Source organism: Anabrus simplex, chromosome 1 (assembly GCF_040414725.1).
Source record: "Anabrus simplex isolate iqAnaSimp1 chromosome 1, ASM4041472v1, whole genome shotgun sequence".
NCBI lineage: Eukaryota > Metazoa > Arthropoda > Insecta > Orthoptera > Tettigoniidae > Anabrus > Anabrus simplex.
In genome coordinates this window covers 872,040,880-872,062,565 of record NC_090265.1, presented here as the reverse complement: position 1 = coordinate 872,062,565, position 21,686 = coordinate 872,040,880, and the positions used below count along the sequence as shown (strand labels likewise).

The 21,686-nt window shown below is 39.8% G+C and overlaps 1 protein-coding gene across 9 annotated transcripts in view; it reads right to left on the bottom strand.

Annotated features, from left to right (window-relative positions):
- The window catches only part of RhoGEF2 (Rho guanine nucleotide exchange factor 2), a 1,252,673-nt gene that overhangs the window by 612,804 nt on the left and 618,183 nt on the right, over positions 1-21,686 (bottom strand). For all 9 annotated transcript variants that reach the window (XM_067136513.2, XM_067136515.2, XM_067136508.2 and 6 more), the window contains one exon: positions 13,686-13,748. In XM_067136513.2, the coding sequence (XP_066992614.2) occupies positions 13,686-13,748 (63 nt within the window). The remainder of the gene's footprint in view (positions 1-13,685; positions 13,749-21,686) is intronic.

The following is a 21,686-nucleotide window of genomic DNA, read 5'->3' as shown; positions in this document are numbered from 1 at the left end:
GCAACTTTTTCAGTAAGGATGAAGCATCTATTGTTTTTTTCTCAACCCTTTCCCTTCCTTATTTCTGGCCTTGGTATCCCCAGTTGTCACCTTATATTTTTTGCCTGTAAGGAAGACTGGATATAAAATTGAACAATTGCTTATAACATTCAAACTACTCAACACGGATTTATTTAAATAAACGTTTATGGCTATATTCAATACTCACTCACTCACTCACTCACTCACTCACTCACTCACTCCGTAGGCTTCTGAGGGATGTGAAGTTCCTGTGCCGATCTCACAATCCTCTTCCATCCTTTTCGATCTTGAGCCTGCTCTTCCGAGTTATCAATTTGGAGGATCCGGCATACCTTGTTGATCTCTTTCTTCCAGGTGCTTCGGGGTCTTCCTGAAGGTCTTTTCCCATTAAGAGCTCCTTTGTATAGATCTACTGGTGCTCTGTTATCCTGCATCCTCAGTACATGTCCAGCCCAGCACAGTCTGTTGGATTCTATCACACCCATTATAGTGTTTTGTTGAGAGAGGGTGTAAAGCTCATAGTTAGATCTTTTCTGCCAGCTTTCAGAGATAGGACTGAATTATGGGCCAAATTTTTTTCTATAAACTTTATTCTCAAAGATTTGCAACTGCTGCTGCTCATTCTTGGTTATACTCCATGTCTCGGAACCATACAGAAGTACTGGTCAAATGATTGTATTGTAGATAATCATTTTTGCATTCTTTTTTAAAAACTTGGAGCCTAATATGCAGCTCATAGAGTAAAATGCTTTATTTGCATCAGGACGAATAGAAATACATAGTGTGACGACTTCTGCTGTTTGATATGTTCCTACACTACGCGGCGCTGGTGTAGGTAAATAGTGACCAGCTGTCTCTGAACATGTGATTATAAATGAGATCTGATGTGACTCAATTCGGAATTTATAATTTAAATAAATTATTTAAATTTGTGTGTTTACGATGACTGTGTTTATGTGCGATCTGTTTTTTGTGAAAATTAAGATATAGTGTTCCTTGTTTTGAAAGTAATATGTGAAAAATTTGTAGGAAATATTTTACATTTAGTAACGATTTAATGACAGTACTTCTGAAATTGGATCGTCAGTATCTTAACGAATATCTCAATCGGGTATGTGCGTATAGAGCTAAGTGATATTTCATTAATTCACCACGAAATCAAACTCAGTTGCAATTATCAATTATAACCTTAAAAACACATGTTCAACTGTTAGTGAACATGCTATGTAATATAAGCATATTAAAACTCTGCAGGCACTCACATGATTGTTACGTACCGGTATGTCACACATATGTAATTCCAACATAACTACTTAAGTTAAATTATATGTTAACATGCTCAGCTTAACGAATCTTACCAGCATTTCACCCCATCAGTCAGTTAACTGGACACCTTGGCCATCTTGCAGTTATGTTTTGTGGTCATACAAGCTTGCATTTCTTTCCTTACTTCTTTTATTCCAAAATAAAATTGGCATCGTATGTAATGGAAAATTAATTTTGGTACCAAGTCCATGAGAAACAGTAATTGAAGGTAAACTATCCACGCATTCTTGAAATATTTTGACCCATAATGTTTCTTGAACACTAAGATTTCTCATAACAACTTCCCCTATATGAGAAAACATCAATAACAATTCATTCGATGTATATATGAGATAGTTAGATGAGTTACAATATTCTTGTAGACTAGTTAAGGCCGAAAGCGGGCTGCCTTTTGCTTCCTATGTATTGTTTTGCAAGAGACCCAATACATGCTGTACTGTCTGTCACTTTGCTTGCATGTTTAACAATATACCCACAGAAGTGATGAATAGCATTCATTTTTGAACTGGTGAAAGGAACTATTTGTTCATCTTTCCAACTTGATAAGGGTGGCTGATCAAAGGTAAGCTTACTGTGAATTTTCTCTTCAGCTGTACTTATGACTTTGGCATCATGACTCTAATCTGACTGAAAAATGATATTACAGGTACTTCAACTTCAGACTGGCAATTACCTCCTTTAGATAAAGCATTGCTTAGTGGGACATACACTGATTGTAACATGTGCAGGTGCAAAAAGTCCACTGTAGAAGGGTGATCATCACAGCTTATGGATCGTAGGATCGTAGGGGTCTTGGCTGAATTTGGCTGTAAGCACATTAAAAAACCATAGCTCCACATATACTGTGTAAGTTCTATTGTGCTTCTAAGTGTCACACGCATGGATTCAAGAGTTCTCTCAGAGGCGAATGTACTGTTTGGTGCTTTTAAGATCTCACTCATTTCACACAAATTTCTGACAGTCAAGAAATAATGCTTTGTTAGGAATTTTGGCGTTCAATGCATCAAAAACATCATTGAAGCCCCTCATTAAAATTTCTGTGGCTTCACTTCCTTCAAAACCATTGGTGTGACTGTGTCTAAAAAATGAATTGCATTTGCCATACACCTGCTGAATAACTAGAACGCCAAACAAGCATTCATTTTCTGAAAACTGTTAGGGTTGATATGCGATGAGGTTATTTTTGGATGTACCCGCAAACCTGCAGGATCTTGGAGGACGTCATTGTCATAAACTAGCCTGTAGTAGTTGAAGCTGATACTGTGGCCTTTATAGGTAGAATTTTCTTTGGCAAGAAAATAATTTCTAATGCATTTCAGGCTATGAACTGCATCTGAAAATGCCCAAACCTCTCTAGAGGAGCTCACAGGATTGGGAATGCTTACATTTAAGTTATTGAGTTTACACTGATATCAAGATTTTGCCAAGCTTTCTGGTTTGTCTGACTCCCATCGTACACAAATCCAACAATGTGAATCCTAGCATTTTCCAGTTGAATAATAACTTGTATTATCATTTTTGACAGTATGTCACCACGTGTGGAATTGCAACTTTCATATATTGCAATAGGTTGTACCCAGTGCTTTAAGAGTAGTACAAACATAAACACTAGAGCATGATTTGCAATATTTGCTTGTTGATCTTCTGGTGCGAGATCATCAAAGTCCACGTATCCATCCATTTTTAAAGAAGTGCCATTAAACTGTATTTCTTCTTTTAGTTTAACATCATCAAATATTATTATTCCTAACCTGTTGTTGTCATCATCATCATATTAAAGGCTTGAGAAATGGCACTCACTGAATGATGTTTGTTGAACACTTCAGGCCTTTCATAGACTGCGAAGATGTGATGGATGGCAGTGGATGAAGGTCATACTGTCTACAATGCCTGTAACCTTTCAGGGCTTAATTTTCAATAGGAGTGCTTCCAGTAGAAATTCCTGATCATAATGCATGCCTTTTGAACTTCTGGTTTTGCTCTTCTTCAATATGGTATAAATTATTATCTTCTGTTTCCTACTTTGTCTTTCATTAGCACCGAGCTCGATAGCTGCAGTCGCTTAAGTGCGGCCAGTATCCAGTATTCGGGAGATAGTAGGTTCGAACCCCACTGTCGGCAGCCCTGAAAATGGTTTTCCGTGGTTTCCCATTTTCACACCAGGCAAATGCTGGGGCTGTACCTTAATTAAGGCCACGGCCGCTTCCTTCCCACTCCTAGCCCTTTCCTGTCCCATCGTCGCCGTAAGACCTATCTGTGTCGGTGCGCCGTAAAACAACTAGCAAAAAAAAAAAAAAAAAAAAAATCTTTCATTAGCGGTATTTACCTGTTTTTTGAATGATTTAATTTCTTGAAGGTCCCTTTCTAGTCCAGCATTATTTTTCTTTTCTTCTTTTAATCATCTGCTAAAAAAAGTAACCTTCCTCTGGAGAAGCTTCTCTCTTTTAAGATGAATTCCCTTTGATTATCACAACTAACCTGTGATCTATCACCAGCACTAGAGCATACAGAGCTAATACAAGGGGAGTCTAGTATGGAATAATCACGAGTGGAAGGAACATCTAATTTGGTAGACTGACGTTGATATGGAGATCATCTTACTGTGATGTTTCATGATAAATATTTCGGAAGATTAGGAAAAATATGTGGGACAGCTGTGGGATCCAGTTTCCATCTATGTCTCGGAATTTCCAATTTTTCACCATTAATAATGAAACTGTCACATATTTGGATATATTTACCCACAAAATGCAGATCAGGGATACGACTTTTATCACTTAAAGGCAGAACTTGACGTAGGATAGCCTTCGACCACTTTGAGAACAGAGTGTGATCTTTTGGTGGTGAAAACAAATGCTGTTTCTCATTCGAATTTTTATCGTAACCCGACTTGCAACTTGGGACGTAGCAAGATGTAGGTATATTCAGATGTGGTAGTAAATTGAAGCATATGCCAAAGTATATGTCCTACTTCTCAAATGCGTAATATTTTTCACTTTTCAGTTCACGAAAAGTTAACGCCAGATATTTTGCAAGTATAAAACTGGAGAACGTACAAAACTACCGAAAAAGACCACAAAATATTTACACACTTCCACATAAAGCGAAGAAAAAGTGCGCGTACTTGGATGTTTTATCGACAGCAGCGCTGCAGGTGGCGGAGAACATGTACACCGTGTCTGATAACGTGATTCAGGGAGAGTCATCACACTATTCATTTTCATTTGTCCTGTTTGCATTCTTTATTCTAGCTTGGTGTTCCTGTTGCCTTCGGTTTTGCTCATCGATTAATACACCCAGGAATTTAAACTACTCTACTCTTTTAAATATATATTTCCCAATCTTCAAAGGCAGTCTGTCAACCTCCTCATGATTCAGTCTCTGTACAACCATGTAATGTGTCTTTTTATCATTTATCCATAAGCCAATTTTTGCTGCCATTTCCTCTAGTTCCACAAATAACTGCCTAATTTCTAATTCATTGCAGCAATTAAGAACAATATCATCCGCATATGCAAGAACTGTATGTTGTCTCCCCACTATGATGCCAGCAGGTACAAGAGCTAATTTCCTGATAATGTTCTCCAGTGCAATGTTGAATAGAAGAGGAGATAGTGCATCCCCTTGTCTCAGACCAGTTTTATTCTGGAAGGAACTTGATTTCCTGCCCTTGAGCAAAACACAGCTAACGTAACCATCCACACTCAGTTTGCACATGTTAATTAATGGGAAAACCAAACTCCAGCACGATGTTCCACAGCCCTTCTCTATGGATTGAATCATATGCCTTGAAGAAATCTATAAAGAGATAATGAACCATCTCCTTCTGTTCCTACACCTTGTCATTAATAGCCTTAATTGCAAATATGTTGTCTGTAGTGGATCTGTTACTACAAAAACCGTTCTATTCAATATTATTTAATAATATCTCAGAGTTGCCCTCAAGATCCTGGAGTCCCCTAATAAACTTCGATTTCATCAGGTTTCATGTCAGGCCACTCACTATCAACTTTTCCCACTTGAGCTTGCTAATACTCTGCATCGAGGTTGGTGTAATTCGCCAAATTTCAAAAAGATCAACGTCACTTACCACAAATTCAAAATATACCAGTTCTGAAGAACCATAAGGCAGACTGTGAATGGGTCCTTTATCAATGGTAAAAGTGCCAGGCAGAATAAATAGCAGTAACGAATGAACATTTGGTTGTAGTCTACCGTCACCACAAGTATTTGTAGGATGGTGATTTACAACATACACAATCGCAGCCTAAAGAGCATTCACTCTTGTCTTGAAAATCACTCCCACATGAGCTTTCTGAATCACTAAAATCTCTTTTCTTCTCCTTCTTTTGCTACCACTTTTTCCCACATCTGTGGGGTTGCGGGTGTGTCGCACATATGGATTTGGCCCTGTTTTATGGCCGGATGCCCTTCCTGATTCCAACCCTATATGGAGGGATATAATCACTATTGTGTGTTTCTGTGGTGGTTGGTAGTGTGGTATGTTGTCTGAATATGATGAGAAGAGTGTTGGGATGTATACATACACCCAGTCCCCAAGCCAGAAGAATTAATCATAAGCGATTAAAATCACCAGCCCGGCCGAGAATCGAACCTGGGACCCTCTGAACCGAAGGCCAGTACGCTGACCATTCAGCCAATGAGTTGGACTACTAAAATCTCTTTTATATAACTCTATTTTGACATCACTATCTGAATGAGCTGCAATGCATACAAACATAACAGTTGAATGTAACAGTAATCAAAGGAATAAACATTTATTATGCCAGGCTGAGTGACTCAGGCGGATGAGGTGCTGGCCTTCTGACCCCAACTTGGCACAAGGCGTATTCAAGCCAAAGAACTTTTACTCACCGACATGTGCACACAACTGAAAGCACACATTTTAGCAATGCAAGAGACACACAGAGAGGTTTACAATACCAGATCTAAAATAGAAGGGATGCAACTGGTAGTTGAACGACCCGATGAGCAGTATGGTAGTGCTGTGTTCACAATAGAAATTCAAAATCCAACAGTAGAACTGGTTTCTTTTTTTGCCTGTACATCGCACCGACACAGATAGGTCTTATGGCGATGATGGGATAGGAAAGACCTAGGTGTGTGAAGGAAGCGGCCATGGCCTTAATTAAGGTACAGCCCCAGCATTTGCCAGGGGTGAAAATGGGAAACCACGGAAAATCATCTTCAGGGCTGCCGACAGTGGGATTCGAACCCACTATCTCCGGGGTGCAAGCACACAGCTGCGCGACCCTAACCGTACGGCCAACTCGCCCGGAATCCCACTTGAGCTGAAAGAGAAAGTCTGAGGTTGATCCATAAATCCGAACTGAAACCATCCTTCAACAGCACTAGATGGCATCACGGCTACAATACCGGTAATATTTAAGTGAGCATGTGGTCCTACACATAGTCAAAGTGGTGGAAGAACCCGTCCCGAAGATTCAACACAACCCAATCATGTGCACAGTCGTGGAAGTGGTTAAGCCTGACGTTAGTCTCAAATGGCATTTTAACTTCACAAAGGCCTGACAGGTGAGTTTCTCCAGTGAGCTAGATCAGGTGGTGGCCAAGTTGCAAGCAGAGCCAAGCCATTATGAGAACTTCACAATTGAGAACAGCAGAAGAGTGTGGGAGCTGATCAAGAACTTAAGCAACAACCCTTAAAAACCTCCAGAGGGCTTCGCCCAAGCCACTCTGAAGCAGACAGCACATAAACTGCTTCATAATGGGAAAACTATGATGAGCCCTGAGGTTGAGAACCTGGAACGTCTTTGAGAGGAGAACAATTTCTTCGATTAACCTTTCACCTCAGCAGAACAGGAATATGTCATCAAACTGATGAGAGTCAACAAAGCTGCAGACCTACATGATATCAGGACAGGAAAAGTCAAGAATTTTTGGCCAGGAACATCTTGAAGATGATGAACAAGTGTGTTGAGACTGCGCTTTTTGAGTCTGTGGAAGAAAACACAGGTTGCGGCTTTACTAAAACATGGCAAGGAACCAACAGATGCAAAGAACTTCCATCATATGATTCTCTTATGCCACCTCTACAAGGCATTCAAAAGGATGATCCGTGAAAGAATTTCATCAAGCATGGATGACAAACTGATCCCAGAGCTGGAAAATCATGATGCAGCCAAGTTCTGAGTGTGATTCAAGATATCAAAGACACAGAGAGAGAGAAAGAGAGAGAGAGAAATAAAAGAAAAAAGCTAGTCAATGATGTAGCCTTCAAAGATGTCAGTGCGGCAATCATACAGTGAACCAAAAGAAGCTCACAGTCAAGCTGTATAACATCACCAAGAACATACAATTAATGAACGTCATTCACGGTAGATTGTAGAAGAGAAGGTTCCGTTATGTGCAAGGGAAGAAAAGCCGATGGAGAAACCAGGAAAATGTACTACCTCAGGGCTGTGTGCTGTCTCTGATATTATAAAACACTTATATGAATGAACAGCCACACTATCTAGAGGCAAGGCACTTCATCTATATGGAAAACACTGCAACCGCTGCAAGGGGAAGGACTTTCGAAGAGGTGGAGAAGAAGTTAACCAGTGCTCTTAAGAAACATGCTAAATACGCATTTACTCGTGTATTAGACCCCCCCACCCTCCCTGGCTTTAAAAACTTTAAAAACTTTAAAAAATCTTGCATACAAGACCACCGACATAATTCGTCAGAGAAGAACAACAATTCCGCTTCAAAGTGGGTACAAGCCTCACTGCTGCTCCGATGATACCAAACAGATTTGTGAATAGTTTAGTTCGTTCTACTCGCGGTGCAAACACGCGTCAAAGTCATGCGGTACATCCGTGCTTCGTAGTTAAGAAACGTCTGCCTCCGTAGCGTAGGCCTACTGCAGCTCTGATGACGTTGCACAAATAGGTGAATAGTTTCGTGTCCAACCCAAGCAATGCAAGCACACATCAGTCATGTCATACTATATGTCTGCTTTTTGTAGTTAAGAATGTCCGCCAGCGTAATGGTTAGCACAACCAGCTGCTGTTCTCGGGGGGCCTGAGTTCGATTTCCGGTACCACACTGCCAGAAATTTAAGAATGGCAGAAAGGTTGATATGCAGTAAAAATGATACATACACCTCCCCCTCCACTGGGGGTTTACCTAAAAAGAGCTGCACCACCTCGGAATGAGGAAACAAGTTTAGTTTAGTTAAGAAATATTCACAGTTGTTGATATTAATATAGCAGGCAAGATCATTAATAAAGTGATCGTTTAATATCTCGTAACTCAGGCCAATATGCGTCATTTTTGCAGAGAAGGTTTAAAACGTTTAAAAAAGAAATCCAATCATAACATTTGTTTTACTCGCCAATGTACCTAACAAATAATAATGTTATTGATTTTATGTCCCTACTAATTACTTTCAAGATTTTTGGAGATGCCAAAAACCATACTATGCGTTAATAAAAAACTGGAGACAACAAACATACTAAATTAAACATTATTATAATAAAACTCATTACTGCCACACCTGTAGATATCCATAAATGCGGCAAGCTTTCCTGTTATTTATTTTTATTCTTTCTGTCGTGAAACTTCTACCACTATCTGGACACTTGATAGCATACCTAACCTAAACAATGCGGTCTCTCTTGTCTCAATTTCATCTGTTCAGATAAATCCTGATATGATAAATGTAGAGTACGCATTATTTATTCGTGTCAGAGGTACCAATATATACAAGAAAGAGATACTGAATATGAAAAATATACATTAAAAAATTAATCGTATATAATTCTAAATGAAGCACTCAAAAAATTTGCATATGAAGTATAACACATGGAAGATCATACATAAAAGTCAAAAAGGAGAAATCAAATATTTCATGAAAATATCTACACTACATATACAACATTTACACAAGCTGTGACCAGTATTTGGCTACACTGATGGCATTGTTTCCAGCCAGTGCCAGTTCCAACCCTGATGATGATGATGCTATTTGCTTTACGTTGCACCGACACAGATAGGTCTTGCGGCGGCGATGGGATAGGAAAGGCCTAGGAATGGGAAGGAAGCAGCTGTGGCCTTAATTAAGGTACAGCCCCAGCATTTGCCTGGTGTGAAAATGGGAAACAACGGAAAACCATCTTCAGAGCTACTGACAGTGGGGTTCGAACCAACTATCTCCTGAATACTGGATACTGGCCCCACTTAAGCGACTGCAGCTATCAAGTTCGATGTTCCAACCCTGTACATGAATCTGGGCATAGAGAACAGTCCAAGAGATGCCTAGAAGTCTGTTTATCTCCTCATTCACACAATGAGTCCCCACCATGCACGATGCCCCATTTCATAAGAAGAGCTTAGATCTTGCAACACTGGTCCACAGTCTGTTTAAGGACTTCCATATACACCATCCCTCTTCGTGACGAGGTGGCAACTTTTCTTCAATTTCAACACATTCCGGATGATTTGGGTACTTTTGTAGCCACAGATTAACCCTGGCCTTTTCTGGGTCAGAATCAAGTGGAACAGAAGACTGTAGAAAACTCGTCCTGGACTTCAGTCGTTGGTGGTGGCTGATGTTCATGAAGGGGATGGGCTGAGATGCTGCAAACCTTTTGTCTCTCGATATCAGCGGCCACCTCACGTCTAATATCAGGTGGGGCTATACCTGCAAGTGAATACAACTTCTGTGTGGATGTTGGTTTTAAACAGCCAGTGATTAGCCTGCAGGTTTCATTCAAGGCAATTTTGACTTTCTTCGCGTGAGCTGATTTGTACCACACGGGACTAGCTTATTCAGCAGCAGAGTAGCAGAGTGCTAGGGCAGTTGACCTTACTGTCTGGGGATGGGCACCCCATCCAGGACCAGTTACCTTACGCAGTAGGCAGTTTTGTAATTAAACTTTTGCCTTGAATTTGGTGCAGTGTGTGGTGAAGGTCAGCAAACGATCCAGGGTAACACAAAGGTAAACTGGGGTATTGCTGTGAACAAGCATGAAATATACTTAAAAATAAAGGACTGGCTTTTAACAGCTGCAGTTATCTAAAGAAAGAAATTACATTCAAAGTACAACTCGTAACATAGGCTAGTTATCAGCTGATGGGTCGGCACGCTTTCTACAGCACGACTTTATTCGGAAGGGGTGGCTTCTGCTACACACACACCAACTGGGAATAACAGAGACCATCTCCAGAAACCATTTGCGAATAGATTCTCACTTTCTGGACTATATAGTCTTGAATGACACTATTTTTGAAAGTCTCAAAAAGATGAGATCTTGAATGCTCTCGATGGCAGTGCATGGCTGATGAGATGACAGTGAAGAGACGTCATTTGTAATGACAACATGCTGGTAGCAGGGAAGATGGTGGCACAAGACAACAATAATTCGAATGAAACAAGTGATCAGGGTTACTGTGTGGTAGGTCTACTGCTCAACTGACAGAGACAAATGACTGGCCATTAAGTTCTTTTGATTAATATTCCATAATACAATACCCTTATCCCCTTTCTCTACGGAGTCGAGTAAGAAGTGAGATGAATCTTCATAGCGAGTTTTTACGACCGGATGCCCTTCCTGACGTCAACCGCATCGAAGGAGTTAGTGAGATGAAACGAATGACGTGAAATAAGAGTAACTGACTACATTTACTTAATATGTAGGCCTAAAAGTCATGTGTTCACCATTTGTCTTTTTACATTTAGAAATACTGCCTACCAATGAAAATAGCTAGTAAAACTCAGAATACATTCATAAGTTTGTTACAAAATGGAGTTAAATGTTTACACGCACAATTTATAGCTCTTTATAGCCTAGAAGTCATCTGTTCACTGCACAAAATTTGAGGTTATCGCATATTGGACCATCCTTACTTTTTTTACTGTAAAAGTGAAAAAAAGGGAGGGAAGGGGCCTAATACGCAAGTAAATACGGTATTACAACTGGAACCACCTGAAGCCTAACCCAGGGAAAGCACAAGTTTGTGCTTACTATCTTCTCAACAGGAAGGCCCAACGAAAGTTAAATATTGTCTGGAAATGATTCACCTTTGTCCAATGTGACATGCCCTGGTACCTGGGAATCAAACTCAATCACACCATGACTTTCAGGAACAAGTGCCAAAAACTGAAGGGCAAGATCAGTTCAAGGAATGATATCATGCGAAATCTGATGGGCTCAATATGGGGAGTGAGTCATTAGGTCCTCCATTCATCATGCTTGGAACTCTGCTTCGTGGTAGGAGAGTATGGATCACCAATTTGGGAAGCATCTGTTTACACCAAAGCAAGTGGACACGGCCCCAAATGAGTAGTTCCCCCGCACAGTCACTGGTTGCTCGAGACCGGTTCCAGTGAAGAAGTTCTCCTCTTTTGCCAGTATTGTGCCTCCAGCCATTTGCTGTGTTGTGGTAAGGGATGTACAGAGGTGAAACTTGAGAAGGAACCCCAAGCAACCAATGTTCAACTATATGGTGACCGTACCGCACCTTAAATCCAGGAGGAGCTTTATCCAGAGGACAGTGCCTCTGCAGACCAAACCAGAGATCAGGCATATGCTGCTCTGGAAGGAAACACTACTAATTCAGGAAGCCTTCCTTAAGAAAGAAGAACTGAGTAGTAGGTGTGGGTTACCGTATGCCACTTGGACAACCTTGTACCGGTTGAGAACGGAGGTGTCGAAGTGCCGAAACAATCCTGTGAATTGGGGCTACGCTGCAGACACAAGATACGACTGTGGAGAGATCCAGTCCTCTAGGCACCTACTAACGTGCCAAGAGATGAATAATCCCTGCTCTCAGGAAGAGCCCATGCTCACCATGGGCAGAGGGTCTGCTGAGTTCTGGATAGAAAAAATTTAGTGTTTCTCCTGGACACAGAAAGTAAAGTAAGTATCTAACCATTTACAGTAAGAAGGCAGAAGTCAGCTGGATAGTACACAGGTGCTTTTGGGCACCAAGGCATTTCCCGTGACTTCTTGCGCAGGGCGCATTCAGGTACTTAGAGAAGGAATGATTTAATAATAATGTTATTTGCTTTACGTCCCCCTAACTACTTTTACGGTTTTCGGAGACGCGGAGGTGCCGAAATTTAGTCCCGCGGGAGATTATTTACGTGTCAGTAAATCTACCGACATGAGGCTGACGTATTTGAGCACCTTCAAATACCGCTGGACTGAGCCGGGATCGAAAGAATGGTTTAACATTTTGTTTATTCTGAAGCATTTTCAATTTTCAGGAGCTGCCTGGCCGAGGCGGTAAAGGCGTGCTCGGTTCACCCATCAGGAAGTCATACAATTTAAAAAACGTGATTTCCAGGTTAACCACTCTACCCCACCAAGTGCTGAGGTTATGGATGGTGAAAGCCTTTACCTTCCACCCCTCCAGGGGCCTTCATGCTCTTTTTTTTTTTTTTTTTTTTTTTTTTTTTCCTAATTCTATTTGAACTGCATAAACTAGGAAGAGAATAATTAGGGATCAATACTGCTACATAAGGCTGCCGTTGTTTCATTCAAGTGCTGTGGCTACAATACTACTGTATTAGCAGAGAGTACTGTCTGGAACTATTTTTCTTTATGCAGAGACTGCCTGAATTGGATACTTGATTTTTTTTTAATATCCGGTCAATCTGATGAATCCAAGTTCTGTCACATGGAACTATACTTCACACCTATTCCATGACATTGTAATAAAATCCCATTTAAAACAGGTAATTTCTTTAACCATAGATCATTTGCTAAGACTTCAAAAGTGACAAAATAAGAACATATATATGAATACCCTGTTGTTAAACCCAAGGTGAACATTCAATGAGGTCAATATCTGCCTGCCACCTTTCATTTACCGGGGTCATTCGATGGTGGTTTTTATTTTTATTTTCTTGCATATATATGCTAACTAATAATGCAGTCCTTAATTTAAAAATAACCTTTGTAGGAAAAAGTTATATTGAGGATTTATTCTGTTTCTGGTATCCCACATCTTTATTGTAATTTCCAAATTTCATAGCAAGAAATGTATACATTTTCAGTGTGTTTTGCTTTCTTTCTATCTGGATTTTTTACAAGTTCATTCTTCCCTTGCAATGTACAGATATAAGACAAGGTCTCAGTGAATTGTTATTACCTGCAATAGTTAAGGTACTGACAGTTTTCTCAAACTGTAAAACCAAAGAAAATTGGGACAAGACTGCAGTCATTGAATAATGGTATCATGATGGTAAACATTACTAACCAGATAATGAAAACATTAAAATTTCCTCTGAAAAGAACCATTTCAATAAAATGTTTGAACTGAATTTCACTCTCACATTTATGAACATAAAATGACCATCTACTCACCAGTGCCAGTTTCTCCATCTGTAAGCGTACCCTCTTCTTCAGCCTGCCTCTTCACTTTTTCAACTGTAATCAACATCATACAAATGAGCATCAATCAAAAGCAGAAAACAGGCAACACTGTCAAGATGAAAAGGTAAAAAAAAAAATGATATATTAAGAAAGTAACTTACTAATTGAAGGGCACAATTATTCATTTTTCACTAACACCAATACAGTCATCTGCTTTCAGTGTTATTCAAACATAAGCAGCATTCTTGCCTTAATAAGTCTTAACAATAAGTATCAAAATATGCATAATGAAGAATTTATAGATTCTAGTAGCAGGTAGGGACCTGGTGTCTAGTGTCTGGTAAGGGTTCCTAGCCAGGGTCACGGTGAAGTGCTTAATGGCATCTACAGAGGAGAAGGAGACTTTTGGAACAGTGCAGCTAGCAGAAGAGGCAACTGCATTATTATTTTTTTCTTTTTTTTCTTTTTCAGGAGAAAATCACAAATTAATTGTGATAGTTAGGGATGGGAAAAGCCTGTAAACCCATAACGCATGTCAGCAATACCTTCCCAACACAGTGAGCAGAGGCTCCTACTGGGACAACAGTCAGTGCAGAAAGCCCCAGAGGTAGGTTATTGTGGTGAGGAAGGAAAGACAAACCAACCTCACTATGTTCCCAAGTTAATGCCATGAAATGAGTAAGCAAATGATAATAGTTCCTGGCATTTACAGAGAACCAGCAGAATTGGTAGTCGGACCAAGCAGGGGGAGATGCAAGACTTCTCAGGTTGTCAATAAGCAAAAACCTTGCTTAAATTTCGCAATGTGGAATGTGCGCACAATGCTGAGCCCTTTAAAGTTGGAAAATATCAAGTTGGAAGCAATGAGATTCAACTTGAACATTCTTGGTCAATGTGAGACAAGATGGCCAGAAAAGGGCGAATTACAGAATGGGGAATACAGAGGGGTGGATTCGGGAAGCTTAAGAGGTCGAAGAGGAGTAGCCACACTATGAAATAGGAAGACTGCATAGACTCTTCAAGATGTGAGAGCGATAAATTACAGGATAATGGCCATTCGATTTATCTGCTGTTGACACTGTTATCATCCAGATACACATGCGAACGTCGAACAGCAATGACAATAACATTGAAGATACATATGAAGTTCTAGAGAATTTCCTTGTTGACCACACTAAACAAAAGGATAATGTTATCATAATGGGAGAATGGAATGCTGTGGTGAGACAAGGTGCCTCAAGTACCAGTACTGGAAAACATGGATTCAGAGTAATGAGAGAGGCCAGTGACTGGTGGATTTCTGTGAGCAGCCAGGTTATATTAAAACCAACACCTTATTTCAAGCTTCGACTCTATACATGCATCAACCCTGGAGATCGTCACTGACAGCAAGTTGATTTCATTCGAGTGAAACAAAGGTAGAGAAATCAAATTGAGAAATGTATGGCACAACCTGGTGCAGATGCCAATACGGATAACAATCTCTTGAAAATTAGAGAGTCGTTGAGATACCATATGCCAAAGAAATCCACCAGAGGACCAAGGTGGTATTTGTCTGCACTGTAAAATGAGGCAAAACAAGAGGAGTTTAAAGAAGTATTCTACAGGAAGATAGCTGAATAGGAAGTGATGGTAACACCACACAGTGTAGACAAAGGTTGGTTAACAATCAAAACTACTCTAACTCAGACTTACAGTGAGGTGTTAGGTGATCAGTTAACTATTCCTAACTATTACCTAAAACATGCTATCTAAATTTAAGGAAATGGAAGAATGCCAGTACAGATGAAGGGCATCAGAAGTACAGACAACTCCATAAATAAATTAATCATGAATACAGGAAAGCTAAAGAATAACTGATAAGAGTGAAGAGAGAGAACATCTTTTAAGACGAGGAAAGACCTCTTTAACTGTCAACTATGTTAACAAAATCTGCTGCATCCCAAAAAAGAATTTAACAACTGCTCTGCATGATAATGATAACTTTTTGATTTTTGAAGAAGACAAGATCAAAAAGCGCTGAGAAAGGTATATTACAAACTTGTACAATGAAGATTTCCAGTATTTACACATTAACAATAAGAACGTTCTATTACCTGTGACTAAACAGGAATTCAATGAGGCACTGACATCATTATCAAATGGCAGAGCTCCAGGTATTGACAACCTTCGAACTGAATTTCTTAAAAAAAGCAGGTGATGAGCTTTGAAATCTACTCTACTATCTCATTCAAGCAATGGTGCTGCCTGGCCCAGTGAATTTCATAAATCGGTCAAACACGAATTCCGAAGAAAGTAAATGCAATAATGTGAAATGTTCAGAACTATCAGCCTGGTCCTGCATGCATCGAAGATCCTATTCAATATCAAAAAGAAAAGACTGGAAGGAAAAATAAATGAATACATCATCATCATCATCATCATCATCATCATCATCATCATCATCATCATCAACAACATTTCTTTGCTCCAGCAAGCCGGGTGCAGTTGTATACGAGCCTCCTCGAGTTTGTCCTATCCATCCACAGATGCTGCTCATATATGCAACGCCAAATCACATCTCTAATTTCAAGGTCTTTCAATATATGTTTTTCCCAAACATCACGAGGTCTTCCTCTTGGTCTCTTCCCAGAAACATTGTGGTCAAAGTATGTTCGAGGAGACCTTTGAGGGTCCATTCTTTTCATGTGACCATAACATTGCAATCTCTTCACTTCTAGAGTCTCCAGCAAGCTTCTTTCCAATCCAAGCTGTTGCCGGATATCCACATTCCTTATTTTATCCATTTTTGTTTTTAGTAGACAAGAATGGAGGAACTTCATTTCTGTTGCCTGAAGACGACTCTTTGTTGGTCAAGTAAGGTTTGCTGCTTCCAGGCCATACACGTCAATATAGGTACTAAATATATTCTATACAAGCTGATCTCGGAAACTAACAGAAATGTTTCATACCAAAGTATTTGACGTACAGCGTGATCAAATTTGGAAGCTTTCTGTATTGTTGCTAATCTCTTGATGTATGGTACTGTCTGATGACAGAACACTACCTAAATACTGGAAGTTGTCTACAATATCCATCTCCTCATCTCCAATTCTTAGATGAACAGTTAGAGAGTTTCTACTAATCACCAAGCCAACTGTCTTCATTTTGCTGATTTTGCGACATAAGGTTGTAAAGGCTTCATGCCAGAGATCTAGTCTAGTTTGTACTTCCGCTTCCGTTTCACCCCATACCATTACATCATCAGCAAAAACCAGGACATTATTTGTTGGATCCTTTCTTTTAACCGCTTTTAAAACTTCATCCATTATGATTATGAAGAGAAGTGGTGAAAGACAACTTCCTTGCTGGACTCCACTCTTCGTTTCAAACCAACCTGACCTTCCATTCTGGATCTGGACACAACACTTGGTTTCATCATATAATCGTCATACTTGTGCTATGATGCATCAGGCACTTTCTTATATCTCAAACATTCCCATATATGACTGTGTGGTACATGGTCATATGCTTTCTCGATATCCAGAAAAACGGTTATAAGTGTTTTATCTTGCTCCCAATACTTCTCATAGAGCATTCTGGTGGCAAAAATGAGGTCTATAGCTGATCTGAGGTCTAAATCCATGTTGTTCCTCCTCAAGTGTAGGTTCAATATATTTTCTAATCCTGCTCTCAAGGATGGATTCATAGATTTTGAGACCATGTGACAGCAGAGTTATGCATCTGTAGTTGGTACATTTCTTTCTATCACATTTTTTCAACAATGGGATGATGACTCCTTGCTTCCAGTCATTGGGTATTACATTCTCTTTCCAGATTATATTTAGTACCCTGTACGTCTACTGTTGTCAAACCTCTCCTAGAACTTTGATCATCTCAACACTTAATTCATCTGATCCAGTTGATGTGTTGTTTTACAGCTTAGATATTGCTGTCTCTCCTTCTAAGCATGTCAGACTAGTGGTATTTGTGCTGCCAAAATCATAAGGTTCGTCGTCTAATGGGGTGACATTTTCATAACAGTTCAGCAAAGTTTCAAAGTGCCTTTGGAACTTCTGTAATATTTTGGTCTTATCCCTAGTCACCTCACCATTAGCAAGTTCTACAGATTGGATAGATTCATTTTGAGTTCTTCTATTCTTAACAACACTGTATAACAGTTTTTTATTTCCATCCTGCGTTATTTTGGTAGCCAGATCTTCCTTGCATTTCTGCCTTTCAGTTACAACCAACTGTTTGACCTGTAATTTTTTCTTTCTGTAAAGTGACAGCTTCTCCTCTATTTCATGTTGATCTCTCCATGTTCTTGCTTGATATAAGAGTCTTCTTGCACAATTTCTGTCATTGATAAACTTTTTAATATCATCATTCCACCAGACAGTTTCTTTACGTTTTCTTATTTGACTCTGTCATCCACATACTTTTTCTGCTGTACCAACCACAACTTTCTTTAGAGTATCCCACTCTTCATCTACCAATTTCAGTTCTTCTCTCGGCAACAACCTGCAGACACCTTCCCTGAATTCTTCCTTTACATTTGGCTCGGTTAGTCGCCAAGTTTTTATTTTTGGGACTCTCTTGTTACAGACTTTGGGAGGTCTTTTCTCTGCAATAACTGCAATCAACAGTCTATGGTCTCCACCAAGGTCTTCACTTGGAATGACCTTTACATCATTGACATTTTTCAATTTTGATCTATCAGAATATAATCCATTACTGTACCTATTTTATCATCCCGGCTATATCTTATGATTGTATGCAAGTCTCTTTTCTTGAACGAAGTTTTACTCACTATCAGGTTGTTTCTCATGCAGAAATCTAGCATATATTCTCCCTCTTCATTTCTGTTTCCCATTCCATGAGGGCTCAGTGTGGATTCATATCCTGTTTGTTGTGAGCCAACTTGTGAATTAAAATCACTCATTACACTTAGATTTTCATACTCAGTGTGTTCTTCCAAGTTATTAAGGAAGTTGGCCTTCTCCTCTTTTGACCACCCTACCTGTGGAGCATAGACATGGATCACATTGTACTTTTTCCCTCCTAAGATCACAGACAACTTAATTATCCTTTCACTGACAAACTCAACTTCACTACAAGCATCTATGTCTTTATGTATTAAAAATCCTACTCCATTCTTAAGAGTCTACTTCATTTCCAGACCAGTAGAGATTATAGTCCAATCTGATATTCATTTTCCCAGTTTTCTTCCACTTTGTTTCACTCAGGCCCATGATCAGAAGTTTCCTCCCTTCCATGAGGTCGACCAGCTCTTCAGTTTTGTTTGTGAATGTCAGGATATTTAATGTTCCCACTCTAATACTTTGTCTTCGTTTGGTTAGGGTTGCTGGTGTAACATCGGGCTGTAAACCATCATTCGCACCAAACTGATGTCGTCATGAATTCCTACATCCGAGGCTCGTATTATTCTTGAAAGCAACTTCTTCAGTAATCCCTCTGTTGACCTGCTGAGCCTAACAAAGACGGAGATTTTCTTTCAGGGTTTTCTCCCTTAGCCTTTGGTGTCCAGTCACCTCAACCTACAAGGCAGCAGGTTGTACTCGTATTAATCACTGAATACAGGGCTGCCTCTTCCACCATCTCCACCGCACCGAAGTCCACCTTCTCCGCTGTAGAAGTCGTTGAGGTCTTCACTCATAACTCTGAGCTGGGACCCTTACTAGATGTTACACACTGGGTCAGTGTGCTCTGGAACTTGCATAGGCAGGGGCGCCACTCCCTGGGTAGGACTGCCTCCGACACCAACACAGATAGGTCTTGAGGTCTTGTAGCGGCAATGGGACAGGAAAGGGCTAGGTGTGGGAAGGAAACTGCCATGATTCAGGTACAGTTCCAGCATTTGCCTGGTATGAAAATAGGAAAACACAGAAAACCATTCTCAGGGCTGCTGACAGCAGGGTTCAAACCCACTATCTCCTGAATACTGGATTCTGGCTACACATAAGCGACTGCAGCTATCGAGCTTGGTAACAACCTTTTTCTAGGGCGTCCAATCGGTCTTCGTCCCAGATCTTTTAAAAATACTTCCTTGGAGTTTGAGTCTCCTGCATTTGCTTAACGTATCCTAGCCACTTCAACCTTGCAACACTCAGCCTTTCTTCAATGTCATGCTGACCTCCAGGTCTCTTCGTATCTAATCATTCCTAATTCTGTCCTTCCTTGTTTCCTGTACAGTTGATCTAAGGAACTTCATTTCACGAGAAGCACTAGAAGGATCAAATATGGGTATAAATGTAAATGGAACATTGGTCAGATAATAAAGTTTGCAGGTAACCAAGCCTTACTAGCAGGTCATGCATGTTCCTTACAATCAATGATTCCTGGAATTGCATCCACTGTGGAAAGATATGGAACGAAGATATACACCTCAGACAAAATGTATGGCTATATCACAATTACCAAAACAACTCCACTTAACGATCAACAATGACAAGATCAAACGAGTCCAAATGTATATCTATCTCAACCAGAAAATAACTAAGAATGGAAGGAGTATGGCAAAGGTAAAGAGCAGGATTGCTCAAACTAAGATAGCTTTTATGTAGAAGAACAAGTTACTGTGTAGCAATAAATTCAGTCTACCCCTTTGTATAAGGATCCTACATGCATTTGTTTGGACTATTCGATTGTATGCTTTAGAAACGCAGACAATAAACAAAAGTTGTGTAAACTACCTTGAGGCCTTCAAAATGTGGTATTTCCAAAGGATCAGTTAAGTTTCATGGATAGAAAAGGTGACAAATACAGAGGTACTGAGCAGAATAAATGAGAAGAGATCTCTGATAGAACTGATTCGCAGAAGACATCTTTCTTGGTGGGGCCACACCTTATGCCATTCTCAGTTGTTGACATTGTTGAAGGATTCATTAATGGGAAGCGACCTCTTGGTTTATCTTGGTGCAGGCCACACCTTACGCCATTCTCAGCTGATGACAATTATTGTGGAAAGATTCATTAATTGAAAGCAAGCTTGAAAAAGACCAAATATACATATCTCAAGCAAATCCAGAAAGAAACCAGAATGGAAACTGGATAGCAATGAAAAGGGCTAAAAACAACCGTACAGTTTGGCATCATTTTGTAACAACAGACCACTCTGTAGATTGAATCTCTCCTGCCTCACCATAGCATCAAAACTGACTGTCTTAACGATGGCACTACAAACAAATAACACTACTCAAATAGAATCCCATCACAAGATGATCAAACCAATTGTTTTCAATAAAGGTATAATGCAGGGTTGTCTCTTATCACCTGTGCTTTACAACACTGCAATGGACCACATTTTAGAAGAACTTTCATCAACAGAGTTCCAGGAAGAACATGGATATTGTATAATGCCGCACCTTCCTAACATAACCATTCTAGGCTTTGATGATGACATACCGATTGTAGCAAAATAACAAGACTTCAGTTAGAAAGATCACTGAAATTGCCATCAAAAGATTGAAAGGAATTGGCCTAACCAGCAATGTCAACAACTCTAAATCCATTTTCATAGTAAAAGGAAGTCCTACCTACAAGTCTCTAACAGATAGTTACAATGAAATTACATCTATAACTCCTGCAGAGACAATCTGCTACCTCAGAGTAAACTATCTCAATGCTACTGTATTTGATGCCAAATTAACGATGAAAACATTTAAGAGTAAACTAGACACATTAGCATCAACTCCACTACTACAACCACACCAGAAATTTAACATGCTGTCAACCTATATTTGGCCATCTTTGACCTACAAATTCCGTACTACACCTTTACGTCTGCCAGTTTCCAAACTGATACTGACAAACTTATCAAATGCACCTTGAAAAAAGTTCTTCAACTTCCAACAGATACACCAGACAGCATGTTATACTGCGATAAAAAGTATAAAGGACTTTTCGAGTACAGTTGGGAGTCCTATCTACAGCACATAAATGCATGCCAAGATCTCCATCAATCCAAGAATATACACATTAACCATACCA